At 35.3% G+C, this 18,360-nt stretch overlaps 2 protein-coding genes across 2 annotated transcripts; both read right to left on the bottom strand.

Annotated features, from left to right (window-relative positions):
• Positions 1 to 4,345: 4,345 nt before the first annotated feature.
• EIR1 (Auxin efflux carrier family protein) lies at positions 4,346 to 7,306 on the bottom strand. Its single transcript, XM_011071639.3, has 6 exons — positions 5,898 to 7,306; positions 5,538 to 5,805; positions 5,361 to 5,446; positions 5,123 to 5,280; positions 4,945 to 5,021; positions 4,346 to 4,754 (listed from the first exon to the last, which is right to left on the bottom strand). Exons 1-6 carry the CDS (start codon positions 7,120 to 7,122, stop codon positions 4,688 to 4,690), a joined length of 1,881 nt encoding a protein of 626 aa, XP_011069941.1. The 5' UTR covers positions 7,123 to 7,306; the 3' UTR covers positions 4,346 to 4,687.
• Positions 7,307 to 16,932: 9,626 nt separating this feature from the next.
• Positions 16,933 to 18,360, bottom strand: LOC148789212 (uncharacterized). Its single transcript, XM_088877922.1, has 2 exons — positions 18,102 to 18,360; positions 16,933 to 17,813 (listed from the first exon to the last, which is right to left on the bottom strand). The coding sequence occupies exons 1-2, from the start codon at positions 18,358 to 18,360 to the stop codon at positions 16,933 to 16,935; spliced, it is 1,140 nt and encodes a 379-aa protein (XP_088734048.1).

Genomic DNA, 18,360 nt, shown 5'->3' on the forward strand with positions numbered 1-18,360 from the left:
AAAATTAATAGGCTGAAAAAATTAAAATAGACAATATCTTACATTAATTGCCCTAATCATTCAATCGTTGCATTTTTTATGCCACCTATGGCAACCATTTGAGAAAATAAAATGTAAAATTGAAAAAGTTAAAACAAACAATACAACACGCCCGAGAGACCCTAATTGTGTTGCATAGGGGTGTAAACAAGTCGAGCTCGATTTTTTTTTGTGAGCTCGAGCTCGATTCAGAGAGCGGCTCAAAGCTCAAACTCAAGCTCGTGGACTGAGATGCAAAGATGAAGTTCATAATACCATTCTGCTAACATGAATTCATCCATAAAAATGCAAAGATGAATATCACAATACCATTCTGCTAACACGAATTCATCCATAAAAATCATTCCAGATAAAAAAGAAAAGCTAAACAAAGAGCAATCAGCTGAAATCGCAGATAGCTAAATATTCACTCTCAGAACAGAGCATCAACAACTCAATAAACATAGCATAACCTCAAATAAACAGGAGACAACCACCAAATCCAAGTCATTGTTACTCCTTTGTAAAACCCATGGTTCATACAAAATGAAACAAGAAAAGCGAAGAAAGAAATTCTCATAAGAAAGCGAGCGCCGTCCTCGTTGCTTGGTTGGCCGACACAACAGCGAGCGTCGTCCTCATTGCCGCTGGTAGATGGAGGAGCTTGCAATCGTTGATTTGGGCTAGAATTTTAGGAGTTGGATTTGGGGAGAAATGAGAGATGAGAAAGAATGAGAAAGAAAGAGAACATGGTTTTTTGGTATATTTTTTTAATTATTATTATTATTAGATCATGAGATCGAATCACCAAATTTTTATATAGACATAATTGAATTAATATATGTTCACAATATGCAAAATTTATATATTTATAAATGTTAGTATAATAATGATGTAATTATCATCTTATATTGTTGAACAACATGGGTTAGTCGGGCAATCAAAATTCAGATCAAATCGTTAGATATAATCAAATATACAAAAAAATACATTTGGTAAGTTTTAGACTTATTGAATATACGGATGTCGAGATATCGTATTCAGAACACAAGAGCAATCATTCAAGACGGTGTATCGTTGAATAAGGCCATGTGATTTTAAATCATTCCATCTGATATGATATAATAAACACAATCTTGTATATATTTAAATTTAGTATGAATCGAGTGCTTGAATTTTAAGATATCGTAATTATTGATTAAACTTTTTGATTCATTATATATAATAAAATAATAATTAAAATTGTTCAACCATCATTATTATTATTATCACTATTTTTAGATTAATTCATTAGAATTACTAAATTTTGACATAAATTTATAAATAATAAAATAGATTGCATAATGAATAGTATGTATCTTGATATAAATATAAAACTCAAAAATAGATGAAAAATTATAAGTGAATTACTTGTCAATTTAAAAAAAGTATAACGTAATACAAATATATATTAAAATATAATATAAAATTTATATGTGTCATACTAAATAATAATTTTAATTACAAAAAATATTATAATTTACTAAATTATTGATTAAATTTATTTTTATATAAAGATTAAATATATAAATAAAAGTCTATATGGTCAATTTTGAGTATAAAATTGATAAAGTATTGAATATAAAATTAAATATATAAAAAATTTAAAAATAAAAATATATATAAAAAATAGAAAAAGCTCGTGAGTCGGCTGGTGAGCTGATGAACAGAAACAATTGAGCTCGAGCTTGAGCTGGCTCAACAATTGAGCTCAAAATGCTTCGCGAGCCGGTTCGACTCATTTGCCACCCCTAGTGTTGCATGATGCATTTTCACTAATGCTAAGATATTGTAGTGGCATTCCCATTTTTAGAATTGATCTTAATCAAAATAAGAAAAATATCAATATAATTCTGCAAAAAAAAAAATTACTTATTAAATAGAAATGATTTCTTTTTTTTTTTGAGAAGTTGATTACTTATACATTATAATTTATTGCGTATTAATAATTGCATAACTAAAAATCACATCAAGATACAAATACTATTAGAATAAATTACAACGATCTTTTTTGAGGTTTGATGTAATTTTTCGAATATCTCTTATTATTTGAAAAATTACAAATACCTCCTAATGTCTAATGAAATTATGTAATTATTGGATGGAGGTATAAAATTATCAACTTTGCTCTTACTATATCTTTTTTATTTTTTAAAATAAAAAAATTGAACTGGGCGTATCAAAAAAATTTAAAATTCATAAAAAACTTATTCACTTAGTCCATAAAAAAATTTCAAAATTTTAAAAAATAAATAAAATTATAATTCTTAATCCACTAGGACATTTTGTTTAGTTCACCATAAAAATGGATAGAAACTTAACGGATTGGACTAATTATTAGACGACCATTAAAATCAGGGGAGTATTTGTAATTTTTTAAACAACAAGAAGATACTTTTAATTATGTTCAAACCTTAGGAGAGATGTTGTAATTTATCCATACTATTAACATATGAAACTATTAAGTACATAAAAACGTACATATATATATATATATATATATTTATGGAACTCAAATTCAAAACCTGTTAATTTTAACACCTTGGATCCATTATTCAAAGAAATCCATATATAACGGTACAATCGATATTTGAATACTTGAAAAGTCGTACATACACGATTTGTATTATTTTCTTTTCTTCTCCACTAAATATACTCAATAAAAACATTATTAAGACAAGAAGAGATTTTATGAGTAGGAGAATCGTATAAGTGGTACATAGGTAGGTATATTAAAACATATTTGCAACATGCTGGATCGGGAAAAACTCCGAGAATCAAATGACAAAATGTTCCTTTGCCCCCTTAATTACTAGACAATGTCGCACATGCAACATATATCCAATTGTAATAAATATATAAATAATTAAGATGCCACAATTTGCAGAGTTAATTAAAATTACGGATGATTACACTTTTTTCTCCTGAGATTTGCTTCCATATAATAAATAAGTCCCTACGTTAGACAAAATTTACTGAATTTGCTTATGTTACAAGAAAGAACTGGAAAACAAAATCTACATTTACCCCAAATTGACTTGTTACTAACTTATTACATGTCAAATTAATAAATCTTCTTATGACCAAATTATCCTCATGCGTATTCACGCGTTAATGTATGTGAGGAGGTATACTTCACCTTTATAAGGATAGTTTAGTCCAAAAAAATTATTCGACCTACAATAAATCAGTAATAAGTCATTTGAGGATAAATATTAATTTTCACCCAGTTTTGTTGTTAATATCAACAAATTTTGACTAACAGAAGAACTTATTGTTAGACGAAAGCAAATTTTATGAGTGCTAAATGTAATTTTTCAAACTACAAGGGATTCACATGCAATTACACCAAATTTCATGGGAGAGATGTGCAATTATCCCTTAAAGTTAAATTGTTTGCTGAAGGAATGCCTTGAAGTCACCAAGCTTATAATTATCTTTTCCCAAAGTACAATTAATTTCAGACTTTAATTTAATTATTTCAGAAGCATGCACATGCATGAAAGTTTAGTTCAACGTCATTGATGATTAAACATTGTCAGATGTAAGAAATCGAGAAAATTAAATTAAATTAAATTGAATCAGAAGTATATAAATAATTCGAATTAAATCAATTCAAATCCAACTCATGAACTCGTCCTTTTTTTTTTTTTTTTACTTGTTTGACTTCCGTGTAACAAGATCTTGTCATTAATTAAAAATTATATAAAATGAGAGATAGGAACAATTCAACGAGTATCGTTTTGCATCTCGTCAGGAATTAGATTTCTTTGTCTACCTAAATAAAGTTAATAAGATTCGGGTTAAATTACAATGAGTTTTTTTAAAAATTATCATAATTATAAATATTTTTTATTGTTTGAAAAATACAAATACTGTTTTAGAATTAACAGTCGTATTATCAATACTCCTACGATGGGCTGTTAAAAAAGGTATTTATAATTTTTTATATATAATAAAAATATATTTATAATTATGACAAATTTTAAAAAACTCTGTTGTAATTTACCCTAAGATTCATAATCCCACTTTGGAGACAGTAAATTTTCTCGAGGGATTATTCAAGTAATAAGATCGACGCTAATTTATACGTGCATCTATCTATTTTATTAATAATTTCTATTTTGTCCCTTTTAAATAAAATTTTGTGAACTGTATTTGTTAATGTAATAATCTGCTTTTGATATTTGAATGTAATGAGTGATGTAATGAGCGGAATATATAAAATAAATTCTGGAATAACAATAATAATAATAATTAATTAATTAAATTAGTAAAAGTCGAATAATGGCGGATCGAAGGTTACATAACTAGTTAAGTTAAAAAAAACACTACAATTGTATTCAAATTCCTCTAGAAATTGTACTAATTAATTTCTGTCTAAGACAAAGAAACAAAAATTTAAAAAAAAAATAAAAATAAATAAAACTAGTTATCAAGAAAGACAAGGAATATTGGAATAAATATTTAAGGTGTATAATAAGATGAACAAGAGGTAGCACATGCAGGTACCATATGATTTCCAAGTTGTACACTGACTCCAATGGAAAAATAATTAATTTCCTGCATGCATGCATGCATCCATCTTCATTTCTTTATCCCTTTCTTGGATTCATCATCCAAACAGAACCTAAACCCCAAGAAGCACATAGTATAGAATTGTAATGGGCAAAGCTACCAGCATTCCAAAAATAACCCTGCAAGAATACACATAGTAATTCAGTCTGAATCCTCTATTATAAATAGATATCCTACGTCGTATTGTACGCTATACGTATAAATTATTACATGCATGTGGTGTGTGCGTAGAGTATGATACAAAGTATATGAGTCTTGTAAGCATAGATTAATTAGTAGGTGTAAATGTGTGTGAAAAGGTAGACTTACGCAGTGCTTAGTATGTCTGGATGGACGTTGTATTCTTTAGCAAACACGAAGGGGACAATTCCCTGTGGAAGAGCCGCCTGTCGCCAAAGAAATATTCCTTCAGTTTCACATTTTTATTTTACTTACAACGTACGTGAAAACGATGATCATTTTGAATTATGAATTAAGATGATTCGACCTGAACTATTGCTACGTGGAGAAGAACTCCTCGGAGGCCGATGGCGATGGACGTCGCGGCAATGACAGCAGGCCCTGTCAAGAACCTAACGGCCATCGAAAATGTGGCTACTGACTTTCCGCAAGCAATGATCTTTGGCTGCAAAGCCATGAACAAACCTGCCAGGGAAAAGCTATAGATTTTCTTACATTGTACACAAATTATTACAAATAATGTTTTTTTGAAGAATAATTAGTACCTAGACTGAACATGGCCATGCCGAGACCTGCATCGGACAAAATCGATATCGACCCTTTAACGATTGATGGCATCTGAATGTTCCACCTACGCGTTGACGAATAATATTTCAGACAATTAGGCTATGTAAGAAGATTTTTTGCTGTGTTTGGAGTAGGAAAATGTGTGGAGATCAAACCTGAATGAAATGAGAGACCAAATTAGGCCTAGAAGACTTGAATAAGTATTGGGATTTCTGATGAGTTTCCTCCAGACCATGATGAGTATAAGCCTGGTCATAACACTTGCAGGGGGCATTTGTGTCTTTTTGTCCATTGTTCCTCCTTCCTCTGGATCCATTTTCTTCTGACAAGAATATGGGGAAGCATTGGGGGGAAACTTGGCAGCATCCTCGATTTCGATCTCCTTGCTGTCTCCGTTTGTTTTTCTAGCCGGGCTATCGTTTTCTGTTGGATCAAACAAGACCTATGTAATAAGGAAAGACAGGCTACAATGATGCAAGAAAGTAATTAATGAACATATGTGTAACATAGCATACCTCTTGATGCAGCAGCATGATCTTGTTGGAAAACAGCTTTAGCAGCATCGATGTTTGCGAAATCAGCCGAAGCAGCCTTGTTGACAGCGTTTCTCATGTTTGCCTCAGAGACAGGAGAAGCACTAGAACTCCAAACAAACATGTGAAGCTCCTTGTTTGGATTAGCACTACTATTGTTGTTGCTGCTGCCACTTTCCTTCCTCCTAGGACCGGAGAACATCGGATTCGGAGGTGGATAGGAAGGCGGCATCCCTCCATTGAAAAGCTCACCACTCATACTCCTCCCTTGAGCCGTCCTCTTCTTGGCCATCTTCATCATTTCCTCATCGAAATTCGACGTTCTTGGAGTAGCCCCTTTCGATGACTGCAACGAGAATACGTCCCCTCCAAAGCTGTTTGTGTAGCCATGCTTCGGGCTAGCAGCCTTGCTAGCAAACATGGCGTAGAAATCTGTCTGATTGAAGCTCGATGCACGTGGAGTAGGCTCCCGGGATGACTGAACAGAGTAAATCTCGACACCGGTCAAATTGGACGCCCTTGGAGTCATGGCACTAGAATGCAGGCCCTTGTTGTAGGAAGATATCATGGAGGCAGACGTCGACCGCTTAACTACAACGTGTAGCTTACCGTCATCCCCAATCTCTGCGTCGGCCTGCAACGGCTCCCGGCCATTGAGGGAAATCACATCAGACTCCACCTTGAATGAAGTGATGGAGCCAGCAGTCTCAGGGAACTGATCAGTAATCAGCAGCTTTGCTCCCCTGTACTCAAACATGAACAGCATGAGAGTGTACCAAATGACACTTTGCATAACCACAATTTGCACCATCAGATTGCCTGAGAAGTCCCCATACATGGCCCTGAGCAGTGGGATTCCCATGACAAGAGTGTTGGGGAGAGTAGAGAGAGAAAAGAGAGTGATCATCCACTCCAAGCTGCCATTCTTGCTGAAAGCCTGCCAGAGGAAAAGGGCTGCAAGAATCACAACTTTTTGCAGAGAATCGGCAGCCAAGAAATGGTAGTTCATGGCGTATATGTCGTTGGTGGAAATGAAGTGGAAGCCTAGCAACGGGACTGCGAAAACAGCGACGAAACGGTTGATCCCGGAACACTGATCAGGGGTGAAAATCTTCCACCACCTCACTGAGCCATAGGCAAGAATCATGGCAACGTAGAGTGGGATGATTGCAGCAAGAACATCGTAGATGTCCTTTCCAGTAATCATCGTTTCAGACAGCTGAGAGTTTGAGGGAAAGTTGGGAGAGCAAACGAAGAGGGAATAGGAGGAAAGTTGAGAGGGGGGGAAGGAAGTAAAATATTGGGAAGAGCTGGGGAGTGAAGGACAAGCAGAGTTCCTAATCACATGGAAGTGAGAGAGGGAAAAGGTTGAATATGGCGTTGGTGGTACTTGTGTTGTGTGCATATATAAATCAAACTTTGCAGCTAATAAATGCCATATTTTCACACAGCACATAGGAAGGAACAAGAAACTAGTAAATAAATAAAGGTTGCTCACCGGACTATGAAGAAATAAATGATATTATATAGTTTAAACTATAGGGTTAATTACATTTAATACCCTTCCAAAAATTCTCTTACAATTGACGTCCATCCATTAAAATTTGGGCAGAAAAATAATGCTAATATCAGTAAAGAAAATACATTAATTTTATTTTATATAGTCAAGATTCCTCGATGCTAGTAATATTTTCATACTTGTACGGATTAAATAAAATATTTATAAAGGTAAAAGGTTGTAAATGTAATAAAATATTATTCTTGAATTACAACAAATTGAATAAAAGGTAGTCATTGTTTCATAAAAGCTAATAATCTTTTTCGTGCCTTTTTTTCCCCTTTTTATATATATGCGGTGAGATTCACATCTATTTCTTGAAAATGTATTCCTTAAATACTTCATTTAGTACTTGAAGAAATATTATATGCACAATAGCGTACGCTTCACATAGGCCATACATAGGAAGTAAAAAAATATATAAAACATATTACTAGTTTTCTCATGGACTACTACCTTTCGTTTAATAGCTACAATTCGATAATAATATTTTATTACATTAATTACCCCGTTTTGACTCGTACGTATTTATAAGAGGAAGTGTACACGTCTCTCTATGGTGAGAGTGTTTGTCCCTACGTATTAGGGGATTTTCTTTAGCTTTAGTCTTGTGTTTTTGTTTTTGAGTTCTAGCTCTGCACTGGGTTCCTTAGTTAAGATAAGCGATGGTGGGGTGGCACTATATTGTGAGCAAGTTGAGAAGCCACATCCAAAAATAAGAAGATATGTTTGATATGTCGTGTAAGATAAATGCAGGATTTTAGCATATTAAGTGAGGCACAAACTTATGATATGGCCTACCCGGCGAGCCATGATAAACGCACATGGTGAAGGCATACGCGAGTGATACACCAAATGAGCATTGAGCATGAGATGGGCGTTGTGGGTGCATGCGTGGCCCGTAACGCGAGGCAGAGCGAGGACACTCTTTGCTATTGAGGCATGAGTCAGAAAGATAGATGATTGTGAGCGAAATGTAAAACGGCAAACTATCTATTCGTGGCTGAACACAAAAACATATAAGGGTGCACTAGCTAAGGGCCTCGCGACCATGGGCATTATGGATTGGGGAGTGCACAGGCATGAGGTGCCTCACTGAGGAGCATTTAGATGTCATGCTAACGAGAGCTTCCCGATCAAAAACGCATCATGGGTAGTCATTAAGACGTGAGATAGTGGAAGGCTAATGGCAAGGGCGGAGCCAGGCCCCATCGAGCCCTAGTGGCCTACAGCTTAGTCCATCAAGCTTTAAGTATAATTTTTCCTGTTTATTAAAAAATAATAATAATTTGAATCTATAACTTGTTTGAAAAATAATTTCTTCAACATCTTCATTTTTAGTCTCTTTCCACCAGTTAATCTCTTGGTTCTTAGTTAGCCAAAAACAAAAAGTTTGCTATCTTGTAATTTTCTCAAACTCAGTTATAATTCTTCTAAAAAATTTCTCTCTTTTTAATGTTTTGTTATTGATTTTCGATTGAAACGAGAAGTGCCATCATCCCGACAGGAATATGACACAACAGACAAACACACAATCATGCAGATACATAACAAAAATGTATTATGATTTTTATACATCAATATATAAAGAGAAAAAATATATATATTTTTTAACCTAAAACTATAAAAAGTGGCACTTTTGGTCTTCTCTCATTCTGAATTTGCAATTAAAATTATAATATAAAAACAATTAACACATTTAGTTCACTGTGGTCGGAAAAATGCTAAATTTGTTAGAAATTGGAACATGTTTGGCACATGATCCTTTTAATTTGGAAATTTTATTCTCGATCAATTTTTTTGATGTGGTACTTCTGTCTTGACTCTACTGGTGATGAACTTAAGGAAGTAAAGAATTTTAGTCTTATAATTATAGGAGGTACCACTTTAATCATTTTTAATTTTAAATTTGCATTGAGGACTATAATTCAAATAAATTAGCACATTTTAGTCCAAATGTCACTATCTAGGGCAAAAATGTCATGTTAGAAAAATTGTCTGAAAATTTAAAATTTGCAAATTAAAGAGATCATGTGCCAAGAAAGTGCTAATTTTTGGTGAATTTGACATTTTTTTGCCACGTTTAAATTAAATGTGCTAATTTTTTGTAGTTATAATCCTTAATTACAAATTCTAAATTAAAGAGTACCAAAAGTGCTACCTCTTACAATTAAAAAATTAAAATTATATATACACATATATATATATATATCATATATAAAAGAACGAATCTTAAATGGTAATAACTATATTACAATTCATAAACATGTAGCGTAAAATACATACAACAAATAAAATCCTAAGTATTGACAAATATCCATACACAAGACAAAGTCCAAAAACATATTGCCGGGGCGATTATCTTGGATCTTTAGTTTTGGACCAAATAGGTTTTTCTATATTCGGACTCAACCCGCCTTCATAATTCCCTCGTATGATTATTCACAAGCTTACGATTAAAGTACGTTCGATGCATATATATTTTTCAAATTATGGTTATATTTGTTTAAATGAATAAAAAATAAAGATATAATTGAAAATCAATCAAAAATCAATATAATAAATTAACTTTAAATATGTATGAATAAAAACTTAACAATACAATTAATTAATCATCAAGGGTGAATTCGTACTTGTGAAAAGTACAGTCGACAATTCACATGTTATCGACCATGGTGGTAAGTTTTGGGATCTCCCCATTAATAATTAGAATCAAGTCATACCAATAAATCTTTGGAGCATTCTGTCATATTATATTTAGTTTTTCATGATATTACTTTTTAATATATTATGTTTTTTGTAAAGGTTTTAATATATTATGTTAATAATATATATTGTTATAGTTTCTTTAGAGTAAATTAAGTATATTTTTTTTAAGTAGAGTAAATTAAGTATATTATTCATTACTTATACATAAAAATATAGGCAATACTCGTCATTTTGTTAATGGAAGGTTAGGAGTGTCAATGAGTAGGATAAGACTCTAACCGATGAAGATTTCTAATACAATGGATTCTCAAAATTTTCTCTCTTCTCTCTCACATACTACACCTTCTACACACACTCAAACTCCTAAAACTAACCATGCCCCCGCAATTGATGATGAAATGGAGGATGGCGACACGGATGATGGTGGTAATGGGGAGTATCACGGCGGTGGAGTTGGGGAATTCATGGATACGATGGGAATTAGGATACGAGGAGAGTTGAACACCCCTATAAAATATTGATAAAATAAAAAAAATAAAAAAATTAATATATTTAATATAATTAATATAATTTACAAAAAAAAGAAAGAAAAAATTGGTTTGGGTCCAATATAATGGGTCTAGGTCTTATTGGACCCAAACATTGGGTGCGGTTGGGTCTTGAGTGGTGTAAAAATGAATTGGATAGTATATAAGTCTTAACTTAATTTGTTTGGATCCTTTTTGGATTTGGGCTTGGCCCTTTAACAGGCCTAATGGACGTACTATGTGATTAATTTTAGTTCTCTAATAGTTTTATTCAAATTTTATTAAATTTAGAATATCTTTAATATAACTAAAATTTTGGAATAGCTGAGCTTGAATTATTATTTAGGAAAAATATTATATCCGGTCCCTTTAAGTTTTCAATTATAATCATTTTAATTCCTCAAGTTTATTTTTTGACTTTAACATTTTAATTTTTGTCTCAATTTGGTCTATCTGATCATTTTTCAACGAAAATGTGGCTGGATTTTGACTCTTTGGAGGGTAAAATGGTCAATAAATTTAATTTTATCACTTTAGTCCTTAAATTTATAAAATTATCAAATTAATCCTTTCCTACACAATAAAAAAATAACTTTTTTATATCTTTTATCCTGATATATATGTTGTAATTATCTTATGTGAATAATGAAAACTACTTCGAACTTTTGTGAATATAATAATAATATAGTACTTCACTTAAAATAAACAGTCTTTTTTCTTTTAGTAGTTAAAAAAAATCAAAATTATGAATAAATTTTATCAAATTTATCTAATATGAATATATAATTAAAAAAAAATTAAGTCAGTAATTTTTTATTTCAAGAGCTAAAGATAAGTCTAAAAATTTATTATATTTTTAGATTAGACGAATTTTATAAAATTTATTTATAATTTTAATTTTTTTGTTACTTTTGAAAATAATAAAAAAAGACTATTTTGTTTTAAGTTAAGTAATATGTTAATATTATGCTAAGAAGAGTTCAAAAATTTTATTTTTCATATAAGATAATTACATCATATTCACCATATAAAAATATAGAAAAATAGTTTTCTTTCTGAAAAATGACTAATTTGATAATTTTATAAACTTAAGAAACTAAAGTGATTAAATCAAACTTAAATTGATCAATTTTCCCTTCAAAAAGTCAAACTCCGGTCATTTCTTTGATTGAAAAATTATCAGAGCGACCAAATTAAGATTAAAATTAAAGTTTAAGGATGATAAAGTCAAGAAATGAACTTGAGGGACTAAAGTAATTTTAAACAAAAACTTAAAGGACCAAATATAACATTTATCAGATTATTTATCTAGTAATTAGTTAGAGCTTAACTTTAGTAGTTGGATATATCTTATAAAGCAATAAAAAGCATTGAAATTTATCAATATATATGACAAAGATATTATTAACAATAAAAAATTTAAGATAATAAAAATATTAAAATAAAAGTATTAATTCGAATAAAATGTCTTATTTTGTCATTATAGTAAATTTTTTATAAGTTTAGTAAGATAAATCTATATTAATATATATATAAAATAAAATTCTCTCACAAACGACGATTATTACACTGCAACATCAAATTTATTATTACGTCGATAGTACCCCTAAGTTGATTTTTTTTGTTTAATTTTTCTTTTTGTTGCTTTCTTTCTTTCTTTCTTTTTTTTTTTTTTGGAAAATTTGATATGTTGATTTATATATATATATATATAATTCATGATATATTTTAAATTTATTATACGCGTGATCCGACTTGAAAACTCAGCTTCTTCCCAAGCTAATTAGCAGCCTTGCCTACGTACTCAACAGTACTCTGCAAACAAGAAACGAACATTACTTAGCCGGGATGTGTCCCGGCGAAGATGCTCCGACGCTCAAGTCAGTTCTCATCTCAAAGTGATCACCCTTTTTTTTCCGGATAGCATTCAATGTTAAAAAACCAAATAATAACTTACCTTTCCCTTCAGATTTTTCCCTTTTACCTCCCTGCTATCCCGCCATATTGGCAGGTTTATTCACGTCCCCATGTTCACTGTCCACACCCCATAAATGGTGCTAAGTGTCCCCATTTATAGGCATTAAGTATGCTCTAAATATGTAACCCCCCAAGGGATTGACTCTTGGTCAAATACCTTCAGAGTATGCAGACACTTTTACCCTTACCCGGAGGATATATTGGTCTTTTCCAGAATTACCATCATCATTACTCCCCCACTTTTCGAGTGACATCACCCTAGAAGTCGAAAAGTCTCGTCCGACTGTTGGGCTGATGATCTCGGAGTGTTTTCGAGCTTACACGTGTCGCTCATCGGCCCCTTCTGCAATTTATACCTTTTTTACAATACAGATGTCGCTTGTTGGTTGGACAACGGTCGAATTTGAAACCGCCTTCCTCGCAATATATATACAAATTCATTTCAAATTGCTCCTTCCTTCTCCCCTGCTCCCGAACGTTGCTGTTCTGAAGAATTCAATCTCCAGTTGCTTTCTTCCCGTGCCTTCTTCGTCGACTTTCCTCATCAGCTTTCGATCTTCCTCTCCATTGACAGGTACTATGTCTTCTCCTAACACTTCTGACATAGGATCTAATTCTGCTGCTGTCTCTTCCTCTACTCCATCTAATATACTCCTTAGAGACTTAGTGCCTTCTAGACGTAGATCTCGCCCCCCTACTCCTCTGACTAGATCTAATTCTAACGAAGCTCCTGCACCCGAGTATTCCCCCTCTACATTGCAGCGAAACCCCTGGATGGAGATATCTAGTACTGTGAGGTTACAGGTCCAAAATATAAGGGAAAATTTTTTTATCCCTTCTAACTATGAAATAATTATCCCCCGACCTACTGACCGTATGCACCAGCCTCCTCCGGGCTTTTGTTCTTTTTCCTTACAGCATTTTGAAGCTGGGTTGCGTTTTCCTTTAGCTCCTTGTGTAGCCCATATTTTACGTCGTCTGAATATATGCCCTATGCAATTGTCCCCCAATTCGATTCGGCATATTATCCTTTTCGTCATCGTCATGCGAGTACATAGGTTTGAGCCAAGTTTTGAAAATTTTTGGTCATTGTACTCCTTTACGACTTCCGCAAGGTCTGGGGATGCTGGTTTTTTCTACCTAACCTCTCGCAAGGAGTGTAGGTTCCTTGATCCCCTTGCTTCCAATGTTGGCCCTTGGAAGACTAAATTCATTTTTGTCAAAACTCCTACCGGTCGCGAGTGGCCCTTTTCCCTTGATTGGAAGGTAGATAAACCGACCCCTGTGATCGAAGGTGAGGGCTTAGATGGGGATCAAATAAGCAGCATTACCACCTATCGGTATAATCCGAAGAAGCTTTTAGTAGAAGAAATCCTCTGGCTTGCTCACTTAACACCTGCTCCCCTCCAGGTGGAGGGTTCCTTAGGTGATACAATTTCCCAGATTTTATTCTGTCTGGTATACCAATCTTTTCTATCTCTAACTGGTCCCTTTTTCTATTTGCAGTGAGTATGGTGAGTCAAGCTCGTCTTAATCGTTGACTTCGAGCCCAATTCGAAGCTCGTGCTCGTGCTCGAAGTACTGCACCGGAGACCTCTTCTCATCCTACCCCTGTGGGTTCTTCGACCCCCGACGCAGATGTTCCGCCAGCCCCGGGGCCTACTCCTATCGAAGTTGGTAGTGAAGAGACACAATCAAGGGGTTTTCGTCAGCCTGCCTCCGTAATTCCTTCTATCAGTGTAAGGTCGCAAGATCACCTCTTACCTGTTGAGGACCTTGCTGAAACATCAAGAAAACGGAAATCCCGTGGTAAGTCTCCCCTTCGTCCCAACTCGATCAGATCACGGTCTCAATCTGGCGAAGGGGGATTACCCTCTGAAGAGATTAGGCTAGAGGAAGAAAGGGATATGACCATGCTGCGGAGTATCACAGAATGTTGGAGGACTGCCCGGTTAGACCTACGTGGTCCAGACCATCCCCGAGCTCAATTGGAAGGTGAAAAATGGGTTCCCGATTGGCAGATCTCTCCTCGAAGTTCTGTCTTTAAAACCCGGTCAGGTCAAGATTCTTGGGAATTGTATGATGCGAGCTGCCTCCCCATCGACCAAGCTGCTCTTTTACATACCCCCTTCACCAGAATGGAAGAGCACTGTGCCCATTCCTTAGTTCAGGTATCTTTTTTTTTTCTGGCTCCCTTCTCTATCCTCTGCCGTTTCTCTAACTCTCGTGTTTTATTGCTAGACGGCGAACTTTATTCGAGGCTTAACTCTAAAATGTGCTGGTTTTCGTCAAAACCATCTCCGAGCTGACCGCGCTAATCGAGAATTGAGAGCTCAAATTTCAACCTTCCACTCCAAAGAAGAAGAATGGCTGCGGTCGAGGTCGTTGATGGAAGCCCGCATTAAAGAGTTAGAGACTCAAATGGCTTCCGAAGCAAAAAAAGCAGCTGCCATCGGGGAAAAGAGAGGTTTTGAAGCTGGCCATGCGGCGGGAAAGATTGCGAGAGCCATTGAAGGTCGTGAGTCCTTCCTAAAATCCGAAGAATTCACACAACAAATTCGTGAGGCTCGCCTTAGCGGTGTCCGGGATTTTCTGAAAACATCCACCTTTGACACTGCCGTGGAAATTAAAGCGGCCGATTATTTGATGCAAGAATTTGATCGATGTAAGTCTCAAGCGACTCTTCTCCACGGCTTTGCTCCGGGCTTTGATGTTTCTCGCCTCAATCCTTGCCTCGATGCCAACCTTCAACCTCTACCAGATGAAGATGACTCCCCCGTTACGGAGAATGATGAATTTTCTGTTCTGTTAAGTGAGATAGAAAATATGTAATTCAAACCCTTGGAATCTTCTGTTATATAACATCCCTTCCTTTGATCGTGATAATTTGATCTTTCACAGATTCAATCTACCTTTTTAATTTGTTTTACTCGTACAAATTATAGAAGAACTATTTCTTGAATTTCACAAGCAAAGAAAAGAACATTATTTAGCCTTTTCCAGGCCATATTCTAACCTTTCACAGGTTACAAGATACATCGGTCTTTTACAGAGTATGTGTTCGTAATCTTTCACAGATTATTCTAACTCAGAGCTGACACCCTTTAGTTAAATAGCCTTTCTCAGGCATCCATTTCAGGATATTCTAAACATAGAATCTTTTAAGATTCTGTATGTTCCACGGTCGAGGTACTTCATTACCTTGAACATCTTGCAACTTGTATGTCCCTTTTCCGATGATCTCAACAACTTTGAAAGGCCCTTCCCAGTTGGGATCGAGCTTCCCCACATGCTTCGAAATCTCCATCTTTCTTAATACCAGGTCCCCAACCTGCAACGATCTGGGTTTTAAATTTTTATTGTGACCCCTCAGCATCAGACTTTTATGGTGCAACATCCTTACTCGCGCCGCATCTCTTTTCTCTTCTACTATGTCCAGGTCGAATGCTCGTTGTTCTCCATTCCTCTCTGGGTCGAAGCTTACACTCCTTTGCGATTCTTCTCCTATTTCTGCAGGAATTACAGCTTTAGAACCATAAACTAAAGAAAAGGGAGTTTCACCTGTTGAAGTTCGAGGAGTTGTCCTATAAGCCCATAACACTCCTAGGAGTTCATCACTCCATTCCGTCTTCGAACTCAACCTGGCTTTCAAGTGCTGCAATATAGTTCTGTTCGTGACCTCCATTTGACCATTCGATTGGGGATGTCCTACTGCCGTAAAGTTTTGATGTATCTTCAGTTCTTGCAACCACGCAGTTATCTTTCTTCCTTGAAATTGTGTCCCATTATCAGATATCAACACCCTAGGTATTCCAAACCTGCAGACTATGTTTTTCCATATAAAATTTATTGTTTCCCTTTCCGTGATTTTTGAAACAGCTTCTGCCTCCACCCATTTAGAAAAATATTCCACCGCTACTATGACAAACTTCTTTTGAGCTCGAGCTGGAGGGAAAGGTCCCATTATGTCTATACCCCACTGGTCGAATGGACATGTAATTGAAACATGGGTCATTGGCACTGCATGCGTGTGAATTTGTGAGGCAAATTTCTGACATTTCTCACACCTTCGTACAAACTCCTTGCAATCCTTCATCAACGTAGGCCAAAAATATCCCTGTCGGGTTACCTTCTGAGCTAAGGATCTAGCCCCCGAATGATTTCCACAGCTTCCTTCATGAATTTCTTGTAGAACATACCTGGCTTGTGAGTCATCTAAGCATTTGAGGAGAGGTCCTTCTACCGTTCATTTATACAACTGAGCCCCTACTAGCGCAAATGTTGGAGCTTTAAACTTGATGCGTCTAGCATGCCCAGCATCAGCAGGTAAAATCCCCTCTCTAAGGTATGTTGCAATATCTTCTATCCACAGACACCTTGAAGTTACCACATTGGTTTCTAGCCCTTCTGAGATCGCTGATCGTTCCTTTACCATCACTGTGATTTTTCTGTCCTTTATACCTACTAACGTAGCCCCTAACTTTGATAAGGCATCGGCTCTTTCATTCTCACTCCTTGGAATTTGTTGGACAGTGCATTTGGAGAATTTCTGCATCCATTCCTTTGCTCTCTTCAAATATTCTGTCATAGACTTCTCTTTGGTTTCATATATTCCCTCGATCTGCATAGCGACTAACTGCGAATCTGTGTAAACCTCAAGGATCTGCGCTCCAGCTTCCAATGCTAGTTCTAGACCCAAGAGTAAGGCTTCGTACTCGGCTTTATTATTTGTAATAGGAAAAGATAGTCGAACAGCGACCTCAATCTCCATACCTCCTGTTCCCTCGATCAGTATCCCTGCTCCTCCATTGTTCGCATTGGAGGATCCATCCACGTGTAACATCCATATTTCTAGATCCTTTGGAACACTGGATATCTCTACCATGAAATCGGCCAAAATCTGAGCTTTCTCTGCTGTTCGACTCTGATAGGTGATGTCGAACTCCCCCAATTCAACTGCCCACTTTATCAGTCTACCTGAAGCCTCTGGCCGGGTAAGAATGTTTTTGAGGGGATGATTCGTCCTTACCACTATTCGGTGCGATTGAAAATATGGCCTTAGCTTCCTAGCTGTCACCACCACAGCCAACGCCAGTTTTTCGATCTCAGCATATCTGGTTTCCGCTCCTTACAACATCTTACTCACATAGTACACTGGGTTCTGGATCTTTCCCTTTTCTTTTATCAATACCGAGCTAACAGTATCATCAGAAATAGCTAGATAAAGATATAATATATCCCCTTCTCTGGGATTTGCCAAAAGAGGCGGCGACCTCAAATAAGTTTTTAACTCCTGAAAAGCTTGCTCGCATTGCTCGGTCCAATCAAATCCTTTCACTTTTCTCAATATTTTAAAGAAATGTAAATTGCGATCTGCAGATCTAGAAATAAAGCGATTAAGAGAGGCGATTCTACCTGTTAACTTCTGAACCTCTTTGATGGATGTGGGTGACTTCAGATTCAATATGGCCTCTATCTTCTCTGGGTTTGCTTCTATTCCTCTTTCGATGACCATATAGCCTAAAAATTTGCCTCCAGCGACACCGAATGTACATTTGCTGGGATTGAGTTTCATCCCATGTTCTCTCATGATCGCAAAAGCTATCTTCAAATGCTCCAAATGTTCATCCGGTTTATGACTTTTAACCAGCATGTCGTCCACATACACCTCCAT

This window comes from Sesamum indicum, linkage group LG2 (assembly GCF_026168435.1).
Source record: "Sesamum indicum cultivar Baizhima isolate 11 linkage group LG2, ASM2616843v1, whole genome shotgun sequence".
NCBI lineage: Eukaryota > Viridiplantae > Streptophyta > Magnoliopsida > Lamiales > Pedaliaceae > Sesamum > Sesamum indicum.

What these genes read in the sequence shown, in the direction of transcription:
- LOC148789212 (XM_088877922.1), bottom strand. Translation starts at nt 18,360, where the DNA reads ATGGAGGTGTATGTGGACGACATGCTGGTTAAAAGTCATAAACCGGAT. An exon ending in AGAGGTTCAGAAGTTAACAG is followed by an intron (nt 17,814 to 18,101) that starts GTAGAATCGCCT and finishes AGATGTTGTAAG; the next exon opens with GAGCGGAAACCAGATATGCT.
- EIR1 (XM_011071639.3), bottom strand. Translation starts at nt 7,122, where the DNA reads ATGATTACTGGAAAGGACATCTACGATGTTCTTGCTGCAATCATCCCA. An exon ending in TCATGCTGCTGCATCAAGAG is followed by an intron (nt 5,806 to 5,897) that starts GTATGCTATGTT and finishes TTGATCCAACAG; the next exon opens with AAAACGATAGCCCGGCTAGA. An exon ending in TCCACGTAGCAATAGTTCAG is followed by an intron (nt 5,022 to 5,122) that starts GTCGAATCATCT and finishes CTTTGGCGACAG; the next exon opens with GCGGCTCTTCCACAGGGAAT.